General features: G+C 48.5%; 1 protein-coding gene across 3 annotated transcripts in view; it reads right to left on the bottom strand.

The window, feature by feature from the left end:
* Grid1 (glutamate ionotropic receptor delta type subunit 1) overlaps positions 1 to 22,633 on the bottom strand; it is a 714,577-nt gene that overhangs the window by 565,221 nt on the left and 126,723 nt on the right. For 2 of the 3 annotated variants that reach the window (XM_028878314.1, XM_028878316.1), the window contains exon 3: positions 15,343 to 15,627. The exons of the other annotated variant lie outside the window; for it this stretch is intronic. In XM_028878314.1, the coding sequence (XP_028734147.1) occupies positions 15,343 to 15,627 (285 nt within the window). The remainder of the gene's footprint in view (positions 1 to 15,342; positions 15,628 to 22,633) is intronic. 3 annotated transcript variants of the gene reach the window in all.

Here is a 22,633-nt window from a genome sequence, read left to right on the forward strand (position 1 = left end):
CTAAGTGAAAGAAGCCAGTGACAGAAGAACAACTATCTTATGATTCCACATCCTTCCTAGCCTCTCATCCCCATCCTGAGACACCCATATGTGCCAGCGAGGGATAGGCATCATCTGGGTCTACAGGACAAGAGTTGACAGCGACACTACCAGAGAGCCTTGTGACTCCCCCTCACAATAAAAAGTCTCCCAAAGTCAAAGTCCCCGGCTGGTTGGCTCTGCTTTGTGACTGTCCCTGTGTAAAGGATCAATGTGGAGGGACCAGAAGCAGAGACAATATATGGAGAGGGCTGGACAGTCAGAAAACACCTCCCCTTCAAACTCTACCATACCCCCAGATACTACCCTACCCATCCCCTGCCTCCCTCTGCATGCCAGGGCACTGTGCCCAGAACACACCCACCTGTAGCTCATGTGGGGGCGGGGGGCGGGGGGAGTCAGGAGAATGAGACTAAGTGTTTGTAATTTAAATCCTCCCTGGCAGCTGGAGCCGAGAGAGGCGAGAGGCGCTGCTGCTGGCAGAGGCCCGCCTTGCTGAGTGGCTGTGAGACAGAGATGAGGATGGGGCGGGGCCTGGCATGCAGTAACTACACAGCGAATGTTTCAGTCTTCTTCTGCAGGACACATCATCTGTTTATGAACCATCAGTGAAGCTGAACCAAGTGCCTTTGGTAAGCCTCCAGGTGGAGGGCGGCAAGGCCCACGCCTTCAGTCAAGGACCTCACGGTCATATGAGCACTCGCCCAAGACATGTCCCTGTATGGGGCCCAGAGCGAAGCCCCTTTCCTGCCACAGCCAACAGAGACAGCCTGTTTCAGCTCAGACCAGCTCTGACTGTCCTTGGGCGTGTTTGGATTCTGTTTCCCACCTTAGCTTCCCACATGCCCAGGTCCTGAGCCTGGGATACTCAGCTCGGTCTAGATCTGTGTGCTTAACAATCAGCCCTTCCTCAGCCTGGGGCCGCAGTGTATGAGACCTCAGGACCGCTCCTCTGGTACCTCACATCAGTTTGGCTCCACCATCCTAAAGGGATGTGGTCCCTAAGGGTGGGACATGCAGGGACTACCTCTCCTCACCCTCCTCACCACCTGCTTCCTGCTTCCCATTCTAAATGCTACTACGGCGACTCTGTCCTGAAACTGTTTCTCACCAAGCTACTCCGACCACATAGAACCCTTGACTCCTTTCGTCTGGTTCTCTGGCTTTGCACATTGTGTTTGACTTTCTGCCCGGTGACACTTCTCCTGATCAATATGGCACCCCAAAACTCTGAGTCCTCTGAGTCCCGGAGAAAAACAAGAGCCAGAAGAGGGCTGTCTTCCCCCCTGCTGCCTTATTTTGGTAACTGGCATCTCACCACCTTCTTATAGTCTTCTCGTCTGAAGAGTTCCTGTGATCCAGCAACTCATCCCAGACACATATGCTCACAGAGATGTCTATCGAGGGGTGCGCCGTGGCATTGTGTGACGGCAAGAAATGAGAGGCCGCTGAACGGACAAAGCAGGCAAAGAAAGACCACAGTTGTCCACCTGGTGGGATGCTGAATAGCAAGTACGGAGCAGGGAACAAGCCAGGGACGTGGAGCCAGAGCCCAGAAGGCCAAGTAAGAAAGGCCTCAAAATAGTACAGGTGGAGCTGCAGACATCACGGCTCAGCAGGTAAGTGCACTTGCTGCTCTTCCAGAGGACTGGAGTCCAGTTCCCAGCACTCCGGGGGAACCGACACCCTCCTCTGACTTCCTCTGGAGCCTGCATGCGTGCACGCGCGCGCGCACACACACACAGAGACAGAGACAGAGACAGAGACAGAGAGAGGCATTCATGCACACATGCATGAACACAGAATAAAATAAATCTTTTTAAAATACAGGCAACCCTGTCTTGCCTGCTTGTGTACTGCGCTAGGTCTAAGGGTGGGGACCCCTGTGTAGCCCTGTTGCATGCCCAGGAAGGACCTTTATTCCCTTTGGAGAGGAAGATGGGGATGTAGGGAGCTTACTTTTCACATGAAATTGGTTTTTTTTTTCAGCAAGAACAGCATTTTGTGTATTACTTCCAAAATAAACCATTTCAAAGTCAAAAATAAAAACCATCTTTCTTCATGTTCCCACCACCCTAGAAACACAAGTTACCCCTGACATCTTACATTGTCCTCCACTCCTGATCAGCCTGCCCTCTTCACTTCATCGGGGCTCCCAAATGGTCGCAGAACTGCGCCAAGAACCCAAGCAGCTTTGTGATTCACTTCATAGCCTCTCTCATAGATGGTGTCCAGCGTACGCTGTCAGGCCAAGGGGACAGTGATCACATGTGCCTGCTTCCTTCTAAGTCTCCACGCACTAGCCATCCCTGGGCCACGGGAAGGGGGCTGCACAGACCTGATCTGTGATCTGAACTCAATGGGCAGCTATGGATGTCAGACATGGAGGCCTGACCAGGCACAGACCCCAGGACCTTTGCACCAGGCAAAGAAACTCCCACAGAGGCAGAGCCCAGTGGAATAGAATAGAAGGTTCCAGGCTGGCATAGGCAAGGCCGAGGGAGAGGTCTGCCTGAGAAACGGCCAAATCCAACTCTCCTCTTCACCGGCTTCAGAGGTAAGCAAGAGCCACCATCCACTCTGTCCCCTCTAAGTGACATCTTCACTGCTTTTTGTTCCACTTTCCTGAACATATGGCCACAGGCATGCCGTCACCCTCCCAGCCAACGCAGCCTCGTCAGCGGCAGCCAGTCTTGTCTTCCTAAGTCTGCTGCGTCTGAACCTCACCATCTCTCTCAGCATAGTCAGAAGCACCTACACATCAATTCTGGATGTGTACGTGAAATAAACGAGTGAACGAGCAAGGGGAAACTGAAGCCCAAACAGTCACATGCAAAGTCAAAGACACGCGTCCGAGGTTCTGTGGCATGCCAGCCCTTAGACAGTGAGGTTGGCCTCGGCTCCCAGCCCTCCCACACACGTCACCAGCCGCCGGTCCAGACTGATCGTAAGGTGACTCCCAGCAAGGAAGTGGGTTCCTAGAGGCTGGCAGAGGAGACACAGTGGTGCTCATCAAGGTGGGCCCCTGCCCGCTGGTGCTCAGTGACTGCATGGCTCCTACCAAAGCAAAGCCTACACACAGACACTCCGATGGGACGCTTGCACCACAATCAAAGACTTCTGGTTTCATTTTGCTAGATTAGCTGGCCAGCAAGCCCTCCGCCACCCTGCTGCCCTGTATTCCCCCTACCCAGAGCTGGGGTTATAGATACTATGTGTACCATTGTATTGGTCTTACATGGGTGCTGGGAATAGAACTCATGTCCTCATGTCTAGGAGCAAGAACTTTGCCCACTGAGACATCTCCCCAGCGTCTCACCCTGGTATTTTATACACAGCTTTCCCCTAGCTTGCTCCCCACAGTAATTCAGAATACCTTGAGCCTTCAGGGGCAGTGGTAGGACACCAGCCTCCAGGCCTCCCAGAACCCTCTGCTCAGTGTCTGAATGCCTGCCTGAACCATAGGCTGAGTGCTCGGAGCAGCCTAGCTCTGAGGGGGAGCAAGGAAATGAGAAATTGTCTGTGACCATGGGGATCTGTGTCACTCTCAAATCTATCATTTCATTTCATTTCAGCTTCATGAGGACCCTCCGAGGGAGGCGTTTTTATTATCCTCACTATCAAAATAAAAAAAAATGAAAAAGCAGACAGAGTCATCAGCCTGCCTAAGCAAAGCCAAGGCAGGATGGAACCAAGTCCCTTGAGAGTCACCACACTGATCATCCGGACCTCAGCAGCACCATTGCCACCAGACTGTGATATCAACAGTTTCCCCACTCATTGTTCCCAGGGAACTGCGGGGGATCTTTCGGGGGGTGTCAGCCTGGGGAGTTCTTTACTGCAGAATGTGAGAAGGGCGGGGTGCTTCCCTCAGATATCTCCAGATGTGGTAAAGGGCAGATACTATAGTTATAACTGGAAATCTCAAGTAAAGACAAGAAATGCTTGGGTAGAGCAGACCTCAATGGTAGATGACTTATCAATCTCATGCAAAACTCTGTGTTTGACCCTCAGCACCACAAAAGAATATACTACTTGGAAAAGTAAATGGACAATGTGCCAGATCAAAATACTAATTCATTCATTCACTCACCAGATATTTAATGTGCACCTGCTAAGTTCCAACTGCTGTAGTCAATGGTACAAATACAGCATCATTCCACATTATAACATTAAAATCCTACCTGCTGCAGGTGGATAGCAAGAATAATGTCCTCTATTGTCAGAGGATAACTGGAGTCAATAACAGTCCATTGTAAATTTCAAAATAGCTAGGAGAGAGGGAGGGAGGGATGGAGGTAGAGAGAGAGAGAGAGAGAGAGAGAGAGAGAGAGAGAGAGAGAGAGAGAGCGCACCTTGGTGTTCCTAACACAAATGAATAATGAATAACATCATCATTTCTTTGGTAATATTCATGCCAGGTAACAGATACTCCAGTTACTTTAATCTGATCACCAAAGCATCATATACATGTGTGTAAATGTCACATGTGCCCCACAAATAAGTATAATTACATGTCAATTTCAAATAACAAATTATTTTAAAATAAACTGTTTATCAGGAACTCACATTTTAGTGAGATAAAGACAGACATTGAAAACAAAGTGGAAATATAGCCCCAAAGTGGAGGAAGTAGCCGATGGATGTGGGTAGGGAGTGTCCTGGGCAGAGGGCACAAGCAGACATCAGTCCTGAATAGGGCTGTGCCTGGAATAGTTGAGGAGTATCAGGGGACTTCAGGGAAGAGGGTGAACGGCAAGTAGCTGAGCAGGAAGTGGTCCCCTGCAAAGACAGTGGCCATTGTGCCTATGGGATAATGGAAAGTTCCAATGGTCACAGAGGACCTTTACATAAACAAGGAAATATCTTAGGGTACTCCCCGCCTTTCTGCATCCATAGGAACCAATGCTCCTAAAGGTATTTATAGTAGAATATTATTGTAAGGTGTGTTACTTTTGTTCATGTTGCATTTGTTTAACTCTGTGAAGCTGTGCTACTGTGCCTGTCTAAAACATCTGATGGTCTAATAAAGAACTGAACAGCCAATAGCAAGGCAGGAGAAAGGATAGACAGAACTAGCAGACAGAGAGAACAGATATAAGGAGAAATCTGGAAGGAAGGAGAGAGGAAGAAAAAAAGAGCAAGAGAAGGAGGAGGATTCTAGGGGCCAGCCACCCAGCTACACAGCGAGCCACAGAGTAAGAGTAAGATTTACAGAAGTAAGAGAATGGGGAAAGCCCAGAATCAAAAGGTAGATGGGATAAGTTAAGAAAAGCTGGCAAGAAACAAGCCAAGCTAAGGCTGGGCATTCATAAGTAACAATAAGCCTCCATGTGTGAATTTATTTGGGAGCTGGGTGGTGGGCCCCCAAAGAGCAAGAACCAACAACAACAGGTATTCAAGAGATATTATTTTGTTCCAGGCCAAGTAAGATCCAATGTGTCTCCACAGTCCTTATGCAGCCACATAAGTGCTGAATAGCAAGCAAGAGAAACCAGGACATCCCAAGTTTCTTACAGCAAATGCCATCAGCTGGCATCCTTTTTCAAGAAGTAAAGAAAAATCTCAAATCAGAGGTTCTTGCCACACTGTTTGGCTAAAAGCTGGGCATCCTAGACCACAGCTTCATTTCTGGTGCTTTGTTTTCCAGTCTTGATTTTTTTTTTTGAAACATGAGTGCATATGGTCCAGACTGTCCTCAAACAAGCAATGTAGCTAGCTGAAGCTGTCTTTGAGTTCCTGATCCCCTTCACCATCTCTCCAGGGCTTGGACTACAGGTCTAACCAACATACTCAAAGAGCGCAGCTCCTTGCCCTGTGGGTTGTTATCCTAGATAAGGTCACAAGAAAACTTGGCAACAGTAAAGATTCTTAGATGCACCACAACCAAAAATTAACTCAAAATCCAACATGTAAAGCATCCCAGATGTTCCTGTAGCACTCTCCCACGATGGGTCACACGGTAGCACTAATGCCTTGGTTCCAAACACACAGCACACACACGCTTTGCACTGTGCACGCCATTACCCTGTGTAATGTCAAGGAACATCACCTCAACACTTCATCCCAGATTCAAGACTACTCTAGCTTGCTGCAGTGTTCTGACTGTGCTGACAGAGGTTTTCTCTCTGTGGGGATGAACAGCTCAGTGATGGAAAGCCCAGACTTACAACATTCCTCTACGCTCATTGCTCAGCATGCAAGAATAAAAAAAAAACGAGTATAACTTTGGATTCAACAGCATTGGGGTATTTGGTTTTGAAACTGCTGTTGGAGTTGACTTGAGTTTCATTTTTAAAAACATTAAATGAATTTTGGCTTGGCATTGGGATAAAAATTTCCCCTTTTCTGAAATGCCCATAAACATACTTCTGCCATTTTGTACCACATGTATATCCAATGGCTCTAGAAGCATTAACCACTGAAAAACAAAGACACTTATGAACTCTGGAAAGCATTGGAAATATTCTATGTCCTATAGTATCTAATATTCAGTCAATATTTCTTCATGTAACAACAATTACATCAGTGCACAAATCTGCCTCATCTTTAATAAATAGTAAAAATCTATGTATAGCAAAAGACAGTTTTAAAATAAATTTCTTTGTGGTGTATTATCAGTAAATGTTTGATTTGAATGACTATTTTATATACCTGTATATACATTTCTCAGACAAAAAGAGGTCATGAATGGAAAATGTTTACAAAGCTGTGGCCAAGCTGTTCTCTAACACCCACTACTCAGGTCATGAGAAGGAAGCCATGGAAGGCATGGCTGACCCTGGATACAACACACAGCACAACGTGGATAGTTGAGAACTACATCCCATCGGTGCCCTTCTCACACTTATTAACACGCCCTGCCACTCTTCTTCTCCTGTGCAGGGGGGAGACCTGGAGGAGGGCCTTGCAAGTGAGCGAGTCATCTAGAGTCATCTAGAGTGCCTCTAAGGACGCGACTATGTATATGAGAAAATGCAGAAGGTCGCGATCCTGAGACCCCGTCAGGACCTAGATACATGGTGAGCATGCGCAAGAGTCAGCACAGCCTCACGGGCCCCTAGGGATCCAGGCTTGCGGCAGCCATCTCCTCACACCCCTGGATGCACTCTGGAACCTGACGTGAGGCTAAGGAAACTCCGGAGCTAATGAACTTGCATCTTCTGGCAAACACTACAATTAACGCACCGCCAAGTGCAGCTGCTTGATAATTAGATTGAGGAACAAACACAAAACACTTGTCCTGGGAAAGTTACTGTCAAACTTCTTCTGTAGGTTTCCTAGCAATTAAACTCACTTGCTCATTTCTTCTGGGGGGAAAAGAAGTATTTATTACTTCCATTTAAACTAATGCTGTAATGATCGGGGGTATTATTCATGAGATCTCTTGCCACTACGCTCAAAGCCGCCAGTCTGCTCTGCCAGGGCTGGCACCAAGACGCTGCTGGCAAGCAGCATCCGTTAGAACAGCATGGCTTCTCGGCATCCTCTTTCTTCAAGGGAAGTTTACTATGGGAGGGCATTAGGGGCGAGGTCCAGCAATTGGCAGTCTGGCTGTCCAGCTGAGATGTGGTGTCCCACAGAGCCACTGGTGCCCTGGAGTGACACTTGGGAGAACACGCGATTTGACTCCAGCTTGGGGCAGGGACTGTCCACTATAGATGACAGTGCTGACTCGAGTTCTCCCTGTCAATTCCAAGCACCAAGAACACTACCGAGATACAGCTGTGTTCTAGGCTGCAGACCAAGTCAGGCCAGGAACTCAACGACTCCCTTGAGGCTTGGCATGCCTTCTTTGGAAAGCCAGGGTAACATGGGCCACAATTCAGCTACTGGTGAGTCAGGTTCCTGCATACAGGGTCTCACAGAGTCCCCAGCACACAAGAACACAAGGCTAAGCCCTTTGCATGAGCAATTTAAGCCTGCATGCAGATTGCATCCAGTAGGGCCATCAGAGAGGTTGCGTGATTTGCCCAACGTCACAAAGCTATGAAGACCTGGAACTAAAACCAACCAGACTGCTCCAGGGCCTAGGCCCCTAACTGCTAACCTCAAGGGCTGTCTGCAGCCAGGGAGACAAAGAGCCAAGTCCTTTGCACCAAGGTTGTCCTGAGAGCCCTGAGTCTGTCCCCACTGCTATGGCAGAACAGTGCTGATCTCGATCACTCCTGGTCCATACTTATGCATCACACGGACCACTTACCATATGCCAGGTACTCTGCTGCCTGCTTTACCTTTTGGCATGGAAACTGCAATTACCTTCCACAAAAGCAGCAGCTAAGGGTTCAGAGAAGCAGCCTGAGCAGTAAGTGGAAGCGGAGGAGGGGCGGCCATCTATACTTAACTTTTATTTCCCCGTTTATTTTTTGCACTATATATAAAATTCAAAAGATAACAAGGAACCATTCGGTGAAAATGCATGTCCCCAGCCACTAAAACAGCATTCTTCCTGGAGGCCATGTGTATCTGCTGAGGTGCACACGCCAATGAGTCGGTGCTTACCGAGCGACCCTCTAGCGCTATTGGTTTGCACCTTGCTATTGTCAGGTGACTGCCATCTTGAAACTGTTGTGTTCCGCTGCATGTACACATGATAGAATATTTAACCAGGGGGCTAAAAATGGACACTAAGATTGCTGCCCCGTTCTGCTGTGACCAACAACACAAGTCCTCGTGCATTAATGAAGACGCCACCTGCAGCGTGCTGGCCTCAGCTTTGCCGGAGGCAGGTGTCCAGACTTTGGAAATCAGACCTGGCCACTCACTGGGCACATCCTGGAGCAAGTGCGCACACTTGTCCAAGCTTTGCTTTCCTGGTATGGGGCAGCCGCAGCCCACCAGGCAGGACCACTGTGGGGCTGCTGTGACAAAGCTCCCTCTTGTCATTCGGTGTGCAGCTAAGGAGCAGGAGCTGGGGTCACTGGGAAGTTCAGTGTGGACTCTGGGCCTGGGGTTTGTCTTCAGCTGGATTACAGTTCACACCCATCATAGTTTTCTTCCTTTTGATTGCAACCAGTGAGTCTGAACCAGAAGCAATAGAAGGGCCAGAACACTCTGGGTTAAAGGATGTCTGTCTCCTTTATCTGCACTTACATGTCTATACTGGGTATAAAAAAACGGAATCCAAGAGCACAGCAAAGGTAGCAAGGTTGGGAACTGTGGCTTTCCCAGGATTTGTAGCTGGTGAATGAGGCCTCTCAATCTCTTCCTAGCTTCATCCCTGGCCACAGCCTGCAATCTAGACGCACAATCTATAACCCAACCACACACTCCATCCTCCTCTCTGCTGCCTCCCCCTGCCTCCAGCCCTCTCATTCGCTCAGCTCCTCCCTGCAACACTCTCCCCTACACATTCCAGGGCCCACTGCCCCTTGCTTCCCTACCTTCCACGTGTCCTGTATGCACCTGCTTAAACATCACCTCCTCCAGGAAGACCTCACTAACCTCCCTGCCGCAGGATGTGGTAAATGGGTGTGCACCTTTCTCAGTCACCACTAAGAACTAGGTGGTCCTGAGTCATAGCAATGCCTGGGAAGGAATGCTGGGTTCAGCTGCAGGGGAAGTGAACGCACATCAGCACAGAAACATGGCTCAGGCCAGGTCCCTCCTGTGGGCAGCCTGCTAAGGAGACAATATCGTCTTTCCAAGAAGAGAATGAGATTTCAGCAAGAAACTATCATTTTGACATGAGGGTAGGGGAGGGCTTCTTAAATAAGACAGGCAAGAGAGCTGAGCATAAAAAAGATGACTACATTTGACAACAGTACAATACAGACCTTCTGTTTACGAAGACAAGCACCTGACAGAAGGTATTTGCCACACTTAACTCACCGAAGAAAAGGCTCAGCGTAAAAATTAACAGTTACAAGCAAGCATGTCATAGAAGAGAAAACAAAAATAGCCTGTGAAGATGTGAAAAGACCGTATACAGAAAATGTAAATTAGCACCAGAGTAATAGAACACTTTGCACTAGAATCCTCCACGTACAGGCAACAGGAGATGTCGATGAGCCTGGGGACTTAGAGAAGCCTCGTACATGGCAAGAGGCGGTGTACAGAGGAAGGAACACAAGGGATGGACTCAGTAGATGTGGAGAACATAAAACATTTATTGATCCAGCAGTCCAGTGATTCTGCTCCTCAGAATAGACCCTCAAAACTCTTCACAAACTACCAAGAGATAAATATGAATATGCTCCTACCAACACTGCTTCTAATACAAAACCTGGAAAAAACCCAAATGACCATTAATGACCAGATAGATAAATTAGATATAGTGTGAGGCAATAAAAATGATTAATATATCTGCATCAAATGGATGGAGCTCAGAGCCCTGGTGGACAAGGAGAAAAGCAGCCACAGAAGCATTATTACATATATACAAGGTTTACAAAGAGGCTGGCCAAACATCTATCACAGATCCAGAGTGATCAAGTAAAGTCAGGGATTGGCTAGCACACAATCAAAATAGCAGTCCATTACTCTGACAGGATAGAAAACAATCAGAGTTGAGGGCATGGGAATCCCTTATACTTCTTAACCAATTGCGGATTCCAGGGATTCCTTTGATCATTATTAATATTTTTAGTTGGAAATATGCATTGCAATCATGTATAACTTCCAGTTTTTAAAGGGTGATTTGAAGGGGTCGGCAAGGCAGCTCAGTCAGTAAAGTGCTTGTAATACACGCACAGGAACTGAGTTCTATCCACTACACCAATGCAAAAAGCCTGGGAAGAGATGGGAGGATCCTTGGGCTGGCTAGTGGCCTAATCAAAAAAGCCCTGTATCCCAGGGAAAGACCTTGTCTCGAAAAACAAGATGGATGGCTCCTGAGAAACAACATCTGAGGTTGATCTCAGGCCATGCATACGCATACATGTGTGCACATACCTTCATGCTCCTGAACATGTGTGCGTACACGTACACACACACACACACACACACACACACACACACACACACACACGATAACTTTAAAAGAAATGTAGTGGCCACTCCAGCAGAGACCTGAGGCTTTGCTTCTGCAGAAGCACAGTTCCCAACCTTCCAGGCCTGCAGGCTGGTGCACACCTACCCTGCAGATGCTAGAAACAAGACCCTGGGCCCTGGCTTCCAAGCCCAGTTATAGGTGACATGAGCCAAGTGGCCCTGTTTCTTCATTTGAAATGAGCAACAAGCAAAATGTGTGTCATGTGGTAGAGATTCCATGAATATTTACCAGATGAATCAGCAAATGATGTACACATGCATGTGTGAACGCACACACGCGTGCGCACACGCGGGCACGCACATACACACACACACACACACACACACACACACACACACACACACACACACACCAACGCTTGAAGCATCAAGACAGAAAGTTCTCTGCTCTGTTCCACCCCAACTTTTGGTATTTTAGTGTTGTGGATTTTCTATCCCAAATGTCAGTTTCCCTTCCATTTTCCCTTTTGCTGTCACAACAAGCACACGCGTGTTTTCCATGGAATTGTACCAAATGGCACCTCTCATATTTTGTAAACCAAATACATGCAAACTCCTCTCTCATCCAGTATTAGTCACACTTCTGTCATCATAGTGAAGTACCTGGGGCAATCCCCATGTAAAAGAAAGGTTTGTTTTGACTCGTCATCCTGGACAGTTAAGTTCAAGATCAGACGGCCTCAGTGCTTTGAGTCTCTGGAAGTACAACGGTCATGGTAGGAGTACAAGACAGGAAACACCACTCACGTCACAGTGAGGAAACAGACAGAATCTCCCTCAGGGACATGCCCCATGGCCTAAGGTCTTCCCTCTAGGACCTCCCAACATCACCCCTTCGGGACCAAGTCTTTAACATACAGACATTCAGGGGATACTCGACATCCAAACTGTAGCGGGCCTTCCTGTCAAATTCTCTCAGGGCTTTCCTGCTCTGATCTCACACTTGATGAAAATGGCCAATCCTCGGGTCCTACCAGGGGAAGACATTCCCGAGGTTACAGGGAGACGGAGCGGGAATGGGGAAGAATCAATCCTCACCCCCCAAAGGAAGGGTCTTATGGAGCGAGGACTAAAGGAGGAGCTGCCCCCTCAGGCATGCTGGGTCCATTCTAAGCCACACTTCCAGCTTGGCAATGACTCTGACTGGCTGGGCACCAGAAAAGAAAGCTAAAACCTAGCAAGAAATGGGATGGTGCCTTGCTAAGTGCATGGGCCTTAACACCAAACAGCATACCCTGAGCCTTCTGTGGTAAAATGGAACATAAATGAAATAATATACGTAAAGATTCTTACAGAACAGCGCTGAAAAGTCACTATATCCCGGATCACTTCCGTTTGCACACAGTTTGCTTTTTAATTGGGCTCATCTGAAATGACATCACCGCAGGTGCACTGGCATCATGGATCCACCATGGCACATGGACATCCCACTGCCCGCGATGCTGTGGGATTCACCACATGCCACTCTGAGGGCAGAGTGCACTGTGAGTGCCATCTGCCCTAGCTCCCCTAATGGGATTCCTGTGGGCAAACAGGCTGGGGTGGTCACAAGGGGAATAGTCAGGCCAAGCAGCAAGAGTCAGGGTACAGAAATTTTTATAGGCACAAACTAGCCTCAAAGGTTGTTGAATAAGAGGCCGATGGCCATGGCAAGCAAAAGCAGCAGGGTTCTGTACAGACTACAATAAAAGAGCTGTGACCTCCAGAGCAACTGGCGCCAAATGGGTCAGGACCCTGGACAGCGCCATCTGCTGGGGCTCACTTCCAGGCCCCACCACATCCAGCAAACGTAGCAGGTGGCTTCCAGTCCCTCCCTATACCATAGAAGCCTCCCAGCACCCTAAACATGGTTCTGCGTTACTGAGCCCACATACAGCCTCTGCATCCTCAACACAGTGATTCATTGGATGGAAACTGTTATCCACTCAGCATCTTCATGGAATTAATGATAAAGGGCAGACTAGCCAAGAACTAAAGCCAACTCCAGGAAAGGCGGAAGACCATCATGTCAGAACAGACAGGCACACTTTGGGGGCTGTTCCAGGTTCAGAGCTGGGGGGATAAGGAAGATGAACTAGAACTCTTTCTGCAAGATGAATCATTCTTTCTAGCTCCCTACCCCATCCTAGATCAGATGTCAGACCACCAGCACCCTCGTCTTTCCCCACATCTCTCCTTTGTCTTTTTCAAAATTTATTGTACACTCTCATGTCTTCATCCATGAATTTGCCCTTCACATCGTCCCAGGCACAGGGCTGAACTACAGTGAGAAGAAAAGCAAACGGCCTGCTCTTCTGGGCATGACCACCTCTACAGGAGTCCAGTGGACATCAGAGACAAGTCCCCATGAGTGGCAGGCTAGGCCAAACGGACTGAGGATGGACGGGTGAGCACATGACTAAGATGCCAGCTCCGCTGAACCGGCGTGGAGGAAGACATCGTTCCTGGAACATTGGCTATGTGAGCTACACGGATGTGAGAAGTATGAGAAGACAAGACAGGGTCTGGGAAAGTGCCTCCAGGCATCACTCAGGCTTCAGGAATCCCAGAAGGCCAGACAGTGAGCAGGCTAGAGAGCTGGCCTTCGGTGCCCCCGTCCCCGTCCCCGTCCCCCCAACCCCCTGCAGCTGTGGCTCCTCAAGCTGCCTCCAAAGGCCCCAAGGAGAATGGTCTATGCAGGCCAGAGACAAGAGGAATGATGGCACCCGAGAGGGGCAGAATCGAAAGGACCTGTGCATACTAGAATAGAACATGCCCCCACCCTGGTGGTGCCCACACCTCCCACAGGGCTCGGCATCGACAGTAGGACTCCAAGGTTTGATTCCCGGGGTAAGGCTTGATTTCTCAGAGATGCCTTGGGACACCTCAGTGCTGTTCCAAGGTCTCCAGCTCCTCCCACGGGACCTGAGGCTGAGCAAATGTCAGAAGGAAAGGCCAGTTCCTGGGCATGCCGGCGAAGTCCCTGGAGCCTCGAGCCACCCTCGTCCCCACCAGCAGCACGTTTTTATCTCAACACAGCAACTGTTTGCTCTTTCGGTTCTTCCTGGAAGGCTCCAGTTTATTTGTTCAAGCGCCGAAGACAGCATCCCAGACTTAGGGAAGCAAAGCATTTAGGCAAATGCAAACATATGCTGATTTCTTTCTTAGTTACATTCCTGGCAAAGGGATTACTTCACTAGGAGACAAAGCTGGACTTTAAAGGGGGGTTGCATAGTCCCATCAGAACCTCAGCTGAGGGGGTTTCCAAGCCTCACAAGTGCCCATCAACTTTGAACAGGTAATGGGGGCATTGTGGCTGTAAAGGTGTAGCATAGGGGTCCTTAAGAGACCCACTTTGGATCCTGGCTACTAATCACACAAACATGCATGTAAGATAAAACTGCAGACATGAATCCATACCCGCAGCAGCCTGGACTGGACACATACACAGAGACTGGTAAACGGGGAAGAGGCGGCAGGCCGGGCCGGGATCAAATCCTGGTTAGGATGCTGGGCCACAGCTAAGCCCAGGGCTAAACTCGGGAAGCCTGAGCGAAGGGCACGTGAGCTCTTCTGCATTAGTTCTCATAACGGCACGTGACTGTCAACGATCTCCAAATAAAACCTTTCTGAAGCACAAATCACGGAAACCATTTTAATCTCAGGACTCAAACTGATGTGCTTACAGAGAAGCTTTCTGCAAACAGGAAGCGGTTTCTCCGAAGGCCACTTTTGTAGTTTCCTAACAAGTAAATTATGCTGACTTCCTCAGAAGAGGTCTTCCAGGAAACCACACACAGCCATACAGTGTCCCCAGGCCCACCAGCTAAGGAATGCCTCCTTCTGCTCTTTGCCCTGGCCCAAGACCCTGAAACAGGGCAGACCATAGTGGATGTAAATAAAAAGCCAAGGCTGGACCACCATCCAGCAGGAGGGTACCCTTCAGAGGAGAAGATGCCAAGAAGGCCCAGGCAGGCAGCCTCGACCACTGCCTGTATGCAGCTCTTCAGATCCCTGCCAGCAGTTTATTAATATTTTATTGAAAATTCTAAGATGATTCAAACTTCAGCTGTCATGATAAGGTGATGTTGCTAGGCAACTTTAGTGCCTATCTACATACAGATCTGTTTTTGCAGCTCTTCTCTGATTCACGAAGCTCAAGGTTGGGCCCTACCACTCCGAGGAAAACTCAGCCCAGACCACCAACATGGATCTACACCCTGACAGCACCCCAGTGCCGGGTCCCACGGCTGAAGCCTCCGGTATTAAGGCTATCAGCCCCCGGCTGTCCCTGAAACCGAGCCTCAGCCCCACCCCCCACCCCGGACTCACCATACTCGCTGTCATAGAACATGACGAACTTCTGCCAGCGCAGTTCCGTCACCAGCCTGAGCATGACATCATTGAGACGGACAGGTGGTCTCGAAGCCAGTGTGTAGGCCTCGCCATCGGGGCTAGGGTTCAGGTGGCAGGCAGTACGTGGTGAACCCCCAGGGTTGCGCTGGACAAAGAGGTGTGGGATGTGCATGGCGTCTGTGAGGGACTGCAGGGCGTTGGCAGATGCACAGCCTGTGGATGTGACCAAGGCCAAAATTCCCTGGGTCATGAGGTCACAGGCTGGAAAGAGAGGAAAAAGACAGGGAGAAATCAGCACGGGGCACGGGCGTCGTTCCCACAGCTCCACCCAGCAGCTCGTGCCTGTGGCCCTGAGATGTCTCCCCACACAGACCAAGAGCCTGCCCCAGGCAGGCCAGCTCCCAGACAGGCCAGCAGCTCTCCTTAGTTGCTGCTGACAACCGTAAGTCACTATGAATACTGAGAACCTTGGTGAAACATCCGGCTATCCAGCTCAGGCCCATTTAACAGATGAAGAAAGAAAGAGGGTCGGAAGTGGCAAGCAGGATCATTCGCCCCGGACTAGTCAAAGAAGGGCGGTACAGCAGGGAATCCAACCCAAATCTCCCGAATTCGCTAAACAGAACTCTCAATTAGACACCGTTTCTCACCTTGGGGCCAGTAGCCAAAATCCTGGGGAAGAGCCAAGGACTCATGCTGGGGAATCTTTATGTCCTTTGTCATGGCAAAGAATACAATCTGTGCTCTGCAATTGTTGCCTGAACTGAAGTGCTTGAATCTGTAAGACCTGGATGACATCATGATGTCAGGAAGACATGTACTTACCCCAGAGGACCCTGAATAGGGAAAGGAAGTGGGCAGGAGGCTCAGTCTCCAGGCCAAGTCCACTTGAGTCCTATCATAAGAATACTGGATCAAATCCCAGATGAAGTGGTTGGCTCCAGAAGCCCAGGGTTGTTCAAATGCCACTTGACAATCACAAAGGAAGATGCACCCGTATTTCAGGCAGTTACCAAGGGCACAGAGGAGAAAAGAGACGGAGATTACAATAGCCCTTTCTGGGACTAACACACTCAGGAGCCTGGACTTTCGAAGACACCCAGTGACTACAAGCGGCACCACCGTTAGCCACAAGCTCACACCTTTTAGGGACATCAGAGCAGGTAGAGAGATCCTACTCCCCACACCCCAACTCCCTGAACCAGTTTGGAAGCCGGCATGTCTTACGAATGCTTTGTGTGATGGCGGGAATGTGGGAAAGCAGATGCGGTCTCAAAACACAGCCTGTGAATGGCAGCCAGCCATCTGCTGCACGCAGTAGGCTTTGAACAACGTTGACAATGCAGTTCCTTCGTGGGAGCCCTGGCGTTTATGTAATGCTTCAGACAGGGCTGAGAAGGAGGTGAAAACAAGAGAGCTCACCCCAAGTGGAAGGAAGGCTGGAAAATATGTGAGGAGAGGGCGTCCCCTTCACTGGCTGGCACCAACGGCAGCTGCGCCCAAACTATGGCTTTGCCCTACACACTGGGGAGCATCATAGATGATAACTCAGGCCCCAGTGCCCGGTGATTCCTCCACTTCCCATGCCAAGGGCTGGAGTTGGGTAAACCAAGGGCATGAGGTCTCTCTCAAGGATCTCATAGCCACCCCAATGTTCTGCCCCTCCATCCTGACTTCACAGAAATGCAATCGCATTGTGCCTGTTTAAAGACATCAGTGAGGACTAGAGAGGTGGCTCAGTGTGTAAAGTCCTTGCCACACACTCATGAGGACCTTAGTTCTGGTGCCCAGCACCCACATACAAAAGACAACGCATTCCTTAGTTGCCTGTAGTTCTTTGAGCTTCCTGCTCCATCCATGTGAACATGTCTATTGGTATAGTCCTTGTTCAGCTCATGTTCAGGCAGTCATGTTGGTGAGACTTGATGAGTGTAGCTTCTAACATTCCTAGGAGCCACAATCTCAAAGCAAACTCCCTGTTCCTCCGGCTCTTACAAGTGTTCCATCCCTTCTTTCAAAATGATTCCTAAGCCTTAGGTGCGGGAGTTATGTAGAAGACCTGTCAGTTGGAACTGGGCTCCACAGCTCTGTGTTTTGATTGGCTGTGGTTTTCCGAAATCGTCTCTATCTGTTGCAAAACTACAGGCAACTAAGGGATGCCGAGAAAGAGTCTTCCTCGGGGAGAGCACACCAGTTTGTTAGAAAATACCAAATGGTCAGCCCTGAAAACACATACATACAAATAACATTGTACAGACTTATCAGGTTGTTTGGTGTGTTTAGAAACACACACAAACACACATGTGTAACAACCACGAATGAAAAAGGAAGCCGTGAGTTTGAAAGAGAGCAAGGGGGCATGTATATGAGAGGATTTGGAAAAAGGAAAGAGAAAGGAGAAATGATGCAATCGTATCATAATCTCAAAAAAATAAAAATCCAATTTTTTAAAAGCCAGCACAGTGGTGCACACCCACAATGCCAGCACCAGGCAGGCAGAGACAGAAGGAACCCTGTGTGTGGCCTTCTGAGCAGCCACACTAGATAAGTCAGTGAAGCTCCAGGCTCAGTGAGAGACACGACCTCAGTGACAGAAGCCACATCTGATGTTGACCGCTTGCCTCTACATGCACTCACACACATGCGTGTGACACATACACACACGCATGCCTACCTGGGGGAAGCCCTGAAGGCACACCATGCCTGCACTTCGTGTTCTTCATTCTCTCTCTACATTCTAGATTGCCCCGCCCCCTCAGCTCTGGAACTCAACTTCAGGCTCATTCTTGCTTCAGGACTGAGTCAACCTTCCCAGGCTGGCCAAGGCCTTCTCCCAAGATCCCCACACAAGATCTCCCTGCCACGGCACTGCACATTGCCTCTAGAGCCACCTGACCCTCCTAGAGACCCTCAAGCTCAAGGAGGACAAGAGTGACCTCTGCCACACTCACCATTCACACACACACACACACACACACACACACACACACACACACACACACACACACATCCCAAGCACACACAGAGGGCGAAGCATGGCAGTTCATAAAGATTTGTGTGAGGAGACTGTGGATCTGACGTCCTCAGTCCTCTCTGGGCACCTATCCAGACCACAGAGACAGTGATAGATCCTAAGGCAGAAGACGACACTCAGTGGTCCCCGGAGAACACTGCCAACTCTCGGAAAGATGCAAATCGGTGTGTGGTTATGGAAGTGCTATGCGCTGACATCACACATGGCCTTTACAGCCATGCACCAAATACCACAGTACTATGGGGAAGTACTTGTCATAAAAAGGTACATGAAAATCACATGAAAATACATGTATTATGTATTTTACAATATCCATTAAGTAAAATTCAATACGCATGAAAGAAAGATCAGAAGGAAAAAAAGGCAAAATGTTCAAAGTAAAAGCAATTTGGGAGTGCTTTTCTTTTTTTTTATTTTCCTATATTTTGCCAAAATTTCATGCCATGAATAGGTACTTGACTTTTAAGAAGCAAATAGAGTCCTCCAGTAATGAATAAGCAGGAAAGCATGGAGGAAGAAGGACTACCATGTGAGAATTCCCTCTGAGCCAGACTCTGCTGAGTATTTGATACATGTGGAGCCATGTTGTTCTCATTATAGCCATTTAGGAAACAGACTTTTGCTTCTGATTCCCAGATAATAAAATGAGAAGCCACACAAGCATCGAGTGATGGAGCCAGACTAAGGTAAAGTACCAGTCCATTTCCATATGGCCAAAGACATGTTTGAAATGCTTCTGAGACACCATAGTCAAGAGAAAAAAATTAGATGCAAAACTGCACACTGATTACAGTGTGATAAAAGCATGCCTTCGAATAAGGCAAGACACACAAATGGTTAAGGCACCACAATGGTGAATGGATTGTTCTTTGATTCATTGTCTCTTCAATACTAAGACATTGCATTAAAATCTTTTCAAATAAATTGAACAGTGCAGGGCTTAGTGGTCCAGGAACTCCATCTCCCGCACCCTTCCTACAAGCCATCAGTCACCCCTGGCTTAGCACCCATCTGCCCAGCTCCCTCTTAAGTCACCACCTGAGTTCTATTGTAAGCCAGCTCCCTAGTCCATGTGCACCAAGCTCTGAAGTCACAGAACTTTGAGCCTCAGTTTCCCCATTTGTACATACATGCCACTAAAAGCCAAGGTTTGGTTCCTGCCCTCGTGTCTATTTCATACATATATCCAACACACCAACCACATGTGTGTCTTTCCCTGTGTACTTTGGATCTTCTCAAGACACATACTCTATGATTTGGCAAGAAGGAAGAGAAAGGCTTTCCAGGATGCAGGAGATGTAGTTGGCATCAGAATCTCAAATGAAGGCTTAAACCAATAGAAATGGGTAAGCTACACAAGTAGGGGACAGCATGACTAAGACCCAGGGATTGGGCAAAATTGCTCACTAGCAGACCGTGGAATAACAGAGAGTCTCCAAAGCACAAATTCCCATTTTATCCATCTGGCCAGCAGCCACGTGGCCATGGGCACATGCCCTTTCTAAGCCTCAGTGTTCTAGTCAATGGAGATGAGAGTCTCTACTTACTGTTGTGGATTATTATTATTATTATTATTATTATTATTATTATTATTATTATTTTAAGATGTGTTACATTTGTTTATGCTGTAGAACATTTGTTTTAATGATGCAAAGATGTGCTGCATTCTTTTATGTTGCATTTGTTTAACTCTGTGAAGCTGTGTTACTTTGCCTGTCTAAAACACCTGATGGTCTAATAAAGAACTGAATGGCCAATAGCGAGGCAGGAGAATGGATAGGTGGGGCTGGCAGGCAGAGAGAATAAATAGGAGAAATCTGGGAGGAAAAGAAGATAGAGGAGCAAGAGAAAGAAGGAGGGGGACACCAGGGACTACCACCCAGCCAGCCAGCCAGCCAGCCATGGAGTAAGAGTGAAAGTAAGATATACAGAAGTAAGAAAAGGAAAAAGCCCAGAGGCAAAAGGTAGATGGGATAAAGTTAAGAAAAGCTGGCAAGAAACAAGCCAAGCTAAGGCCAGGCATTCATAAGTAAGAAAAAGCCTCCATATGTGATTTATTTGGGAGCTGGGTGGTAGGTCCCCAAAAAACAAAATAGCATACACAACCAACAACATTTTGGCATTCCAATGTAAGACTAGAATAAAAAAATCTAACAACAACTTACACTGACTCAGATGGCCAATCCTAAGTGCTTTCTCCACCCTGCACACAGAAAGGTGCCAAAGAGGTATCAGTTTTCTCCCTTCCTACCTTCCCCATCAACACCTACACCCAAGTCATGCCCAGGACCTTAAGAAGTATTAGTTGTCAAGGGGTGTGGAGGCTCATCTCATCACTTTGGAGGCTGAGGCAGAAGAACTATCATGAGTTCAAGACCAGCCTGGGCTACATAGTGAGTTCCAGACTAGCCAAAGCTTACACAGCAAAACTCTGTCTCAGAAGCCCCCTTTTAAAAAGTCACCTCTGCTTTGGGAAAGAGGGAAACAGAAAACAGGTGACATGAAAATATTAGGGAACCAGCTATGGAAAAGGAAGAGAGCCTTCAGGAGGAAGCAGAAGATGGAAGAAGGGAAGAAGAAGAACAAGAAAATGCTATGATGAAATGTAAGCTAATTTCAAAAAGTATTTTTTTACAGAAAGTAGTCGTCATCAGGTTTAAGAGCCACTCTGCCACTCCCCACCTGTGCTGACAGCCTCTTCATACAAGGGGCATGGTGGCCCCTCATATGGCCACCCACAGCACCACACGCACTCTGGAGCAGGGGAGGTTATTAAGGCTGGAAGTCTCTCCCAGGCGCTAATGGAGAGGCCCAATGCGAGTCAATTTTCAATCCACTGTGAATGGTCGGCTAATTGGGGCACTGTTGAAATGATGATTATTTGGAGGCTTCTAACATAAAAATAATAAGATCAAAATACATCAGATCAAAGCCAAATCAGCTATTAGCTTAATCAAGGTTGTGTGAGATGGGATGTTACACAATTCATACAGTGCTTACGACGAGATGTTGAGGAGAGTCTGAGCCTGAGTCTGCTGCACAGGGACCCACTGTGGGGCTGGCAGAGGAGCTGGCCCTCTCTAGGGGATTGTTCTCTCCCCACCCACCTCACCCCAAATCAAGTGCAGATGATAGCACCCATTTCACAGAGGGGCTCTAAGCTCAAGATCCAGGAGGCCCTGCTGTGCCCTGACATACACGGATGGATGCAGCAGGCCGTAAAGACTAGTGCAAGGACTCTGTGGGCCCAGACATCTCCCTGCTCCTCTGTCTTTCTGTGCAGCGTCCTACACAGTGCCGAGCATGTCGTAGGAACTCCTCAATCCAGATTTCCCAGCCTGGAGCTCAGCGGTGCTTTCACAGCTCTCGGGAGGATAACTGCCTTTGATATCATTCTTTTCTTCCAGCATCATATGGCCATAAAGCTGATTTCCGTCTTGATCACCATGCAGGTCTGATAGAGTGATAAGTGCTCCCTGAGCACAACTCATGGGAACAAGGAAGAAAGAAGTAGAAATGAATTGTAATGAGCAGCAGCTCCGGCTCCCGGCCCGGGGGTGCACAGAGTCTCCACAGAGATCTCTAAACTAGTCAGGAGCACCAGATTCCAAGAAATGAAGAGGAGGGAGGCTGCTTGGAGCCTCCCCTGAGAAGCTGTCCGCAGCTGAACATCTGGGTAGGACAGGTCAGGTGTGGTACCGACCACTTCACAGAACAGACTTTGGGTAACGTCCACCCTAGGTCCTGTGGCCAGGACCAGACAACTGAAGAAATCAGAACCAGGCCGCCAGGTCCTTCCACAGTCAAGGAGGGGAAGAGACAATGAAACGGGGTGCAAGGTTCACAGCTGACTCTGCCCAACCCTTGCTTGGACAGACAGGCCTGGCGCCTGTTCCCTATGGTGGGATGCCTCGCTCAGCCTTGATGCAGCGGGGAGGAGCTTAGTCCTGCCTCTACTTGATGTGCCATGTGTTGTTGACTCCCATGGGACACCTTACCCTTTCTGGTGGGGGGGTGGGGTGTAGAAAGTATAGATATGGGGAGGGAATGGGAGAAAAGGGAGGGGAAACTGTAGTTGGTATGTAAAATAAATTTTAAAAAATATTTAAAAAAGAAAGAAAATGCCTGTTGCAGCAAGCATGGCACTCCCAGGGGAGGAACAGGAAAGCAGGAATAAGGCCTGTCCCCACTGACAGAGTTCCTCAGCTCAATGGACCCTGGGTACCTGCCTGC

Source organism: Peromyscus leucopus, chromosome 9 (assembly GCF_004664715.2).
Source record: "Peromyscus leucopus breed LL Stock chromosome 9, UCI_PerLeu_2.1, whole genome shotgun sequence".
In the NCBI taxonomy this organism is placed as follows: domain Eukaryota; kingdom Metazoa; phylum Chordata; class Mammalia; order Rodentia; family Cricetidae; genus Peromyscus; species Peromyscus leucopus.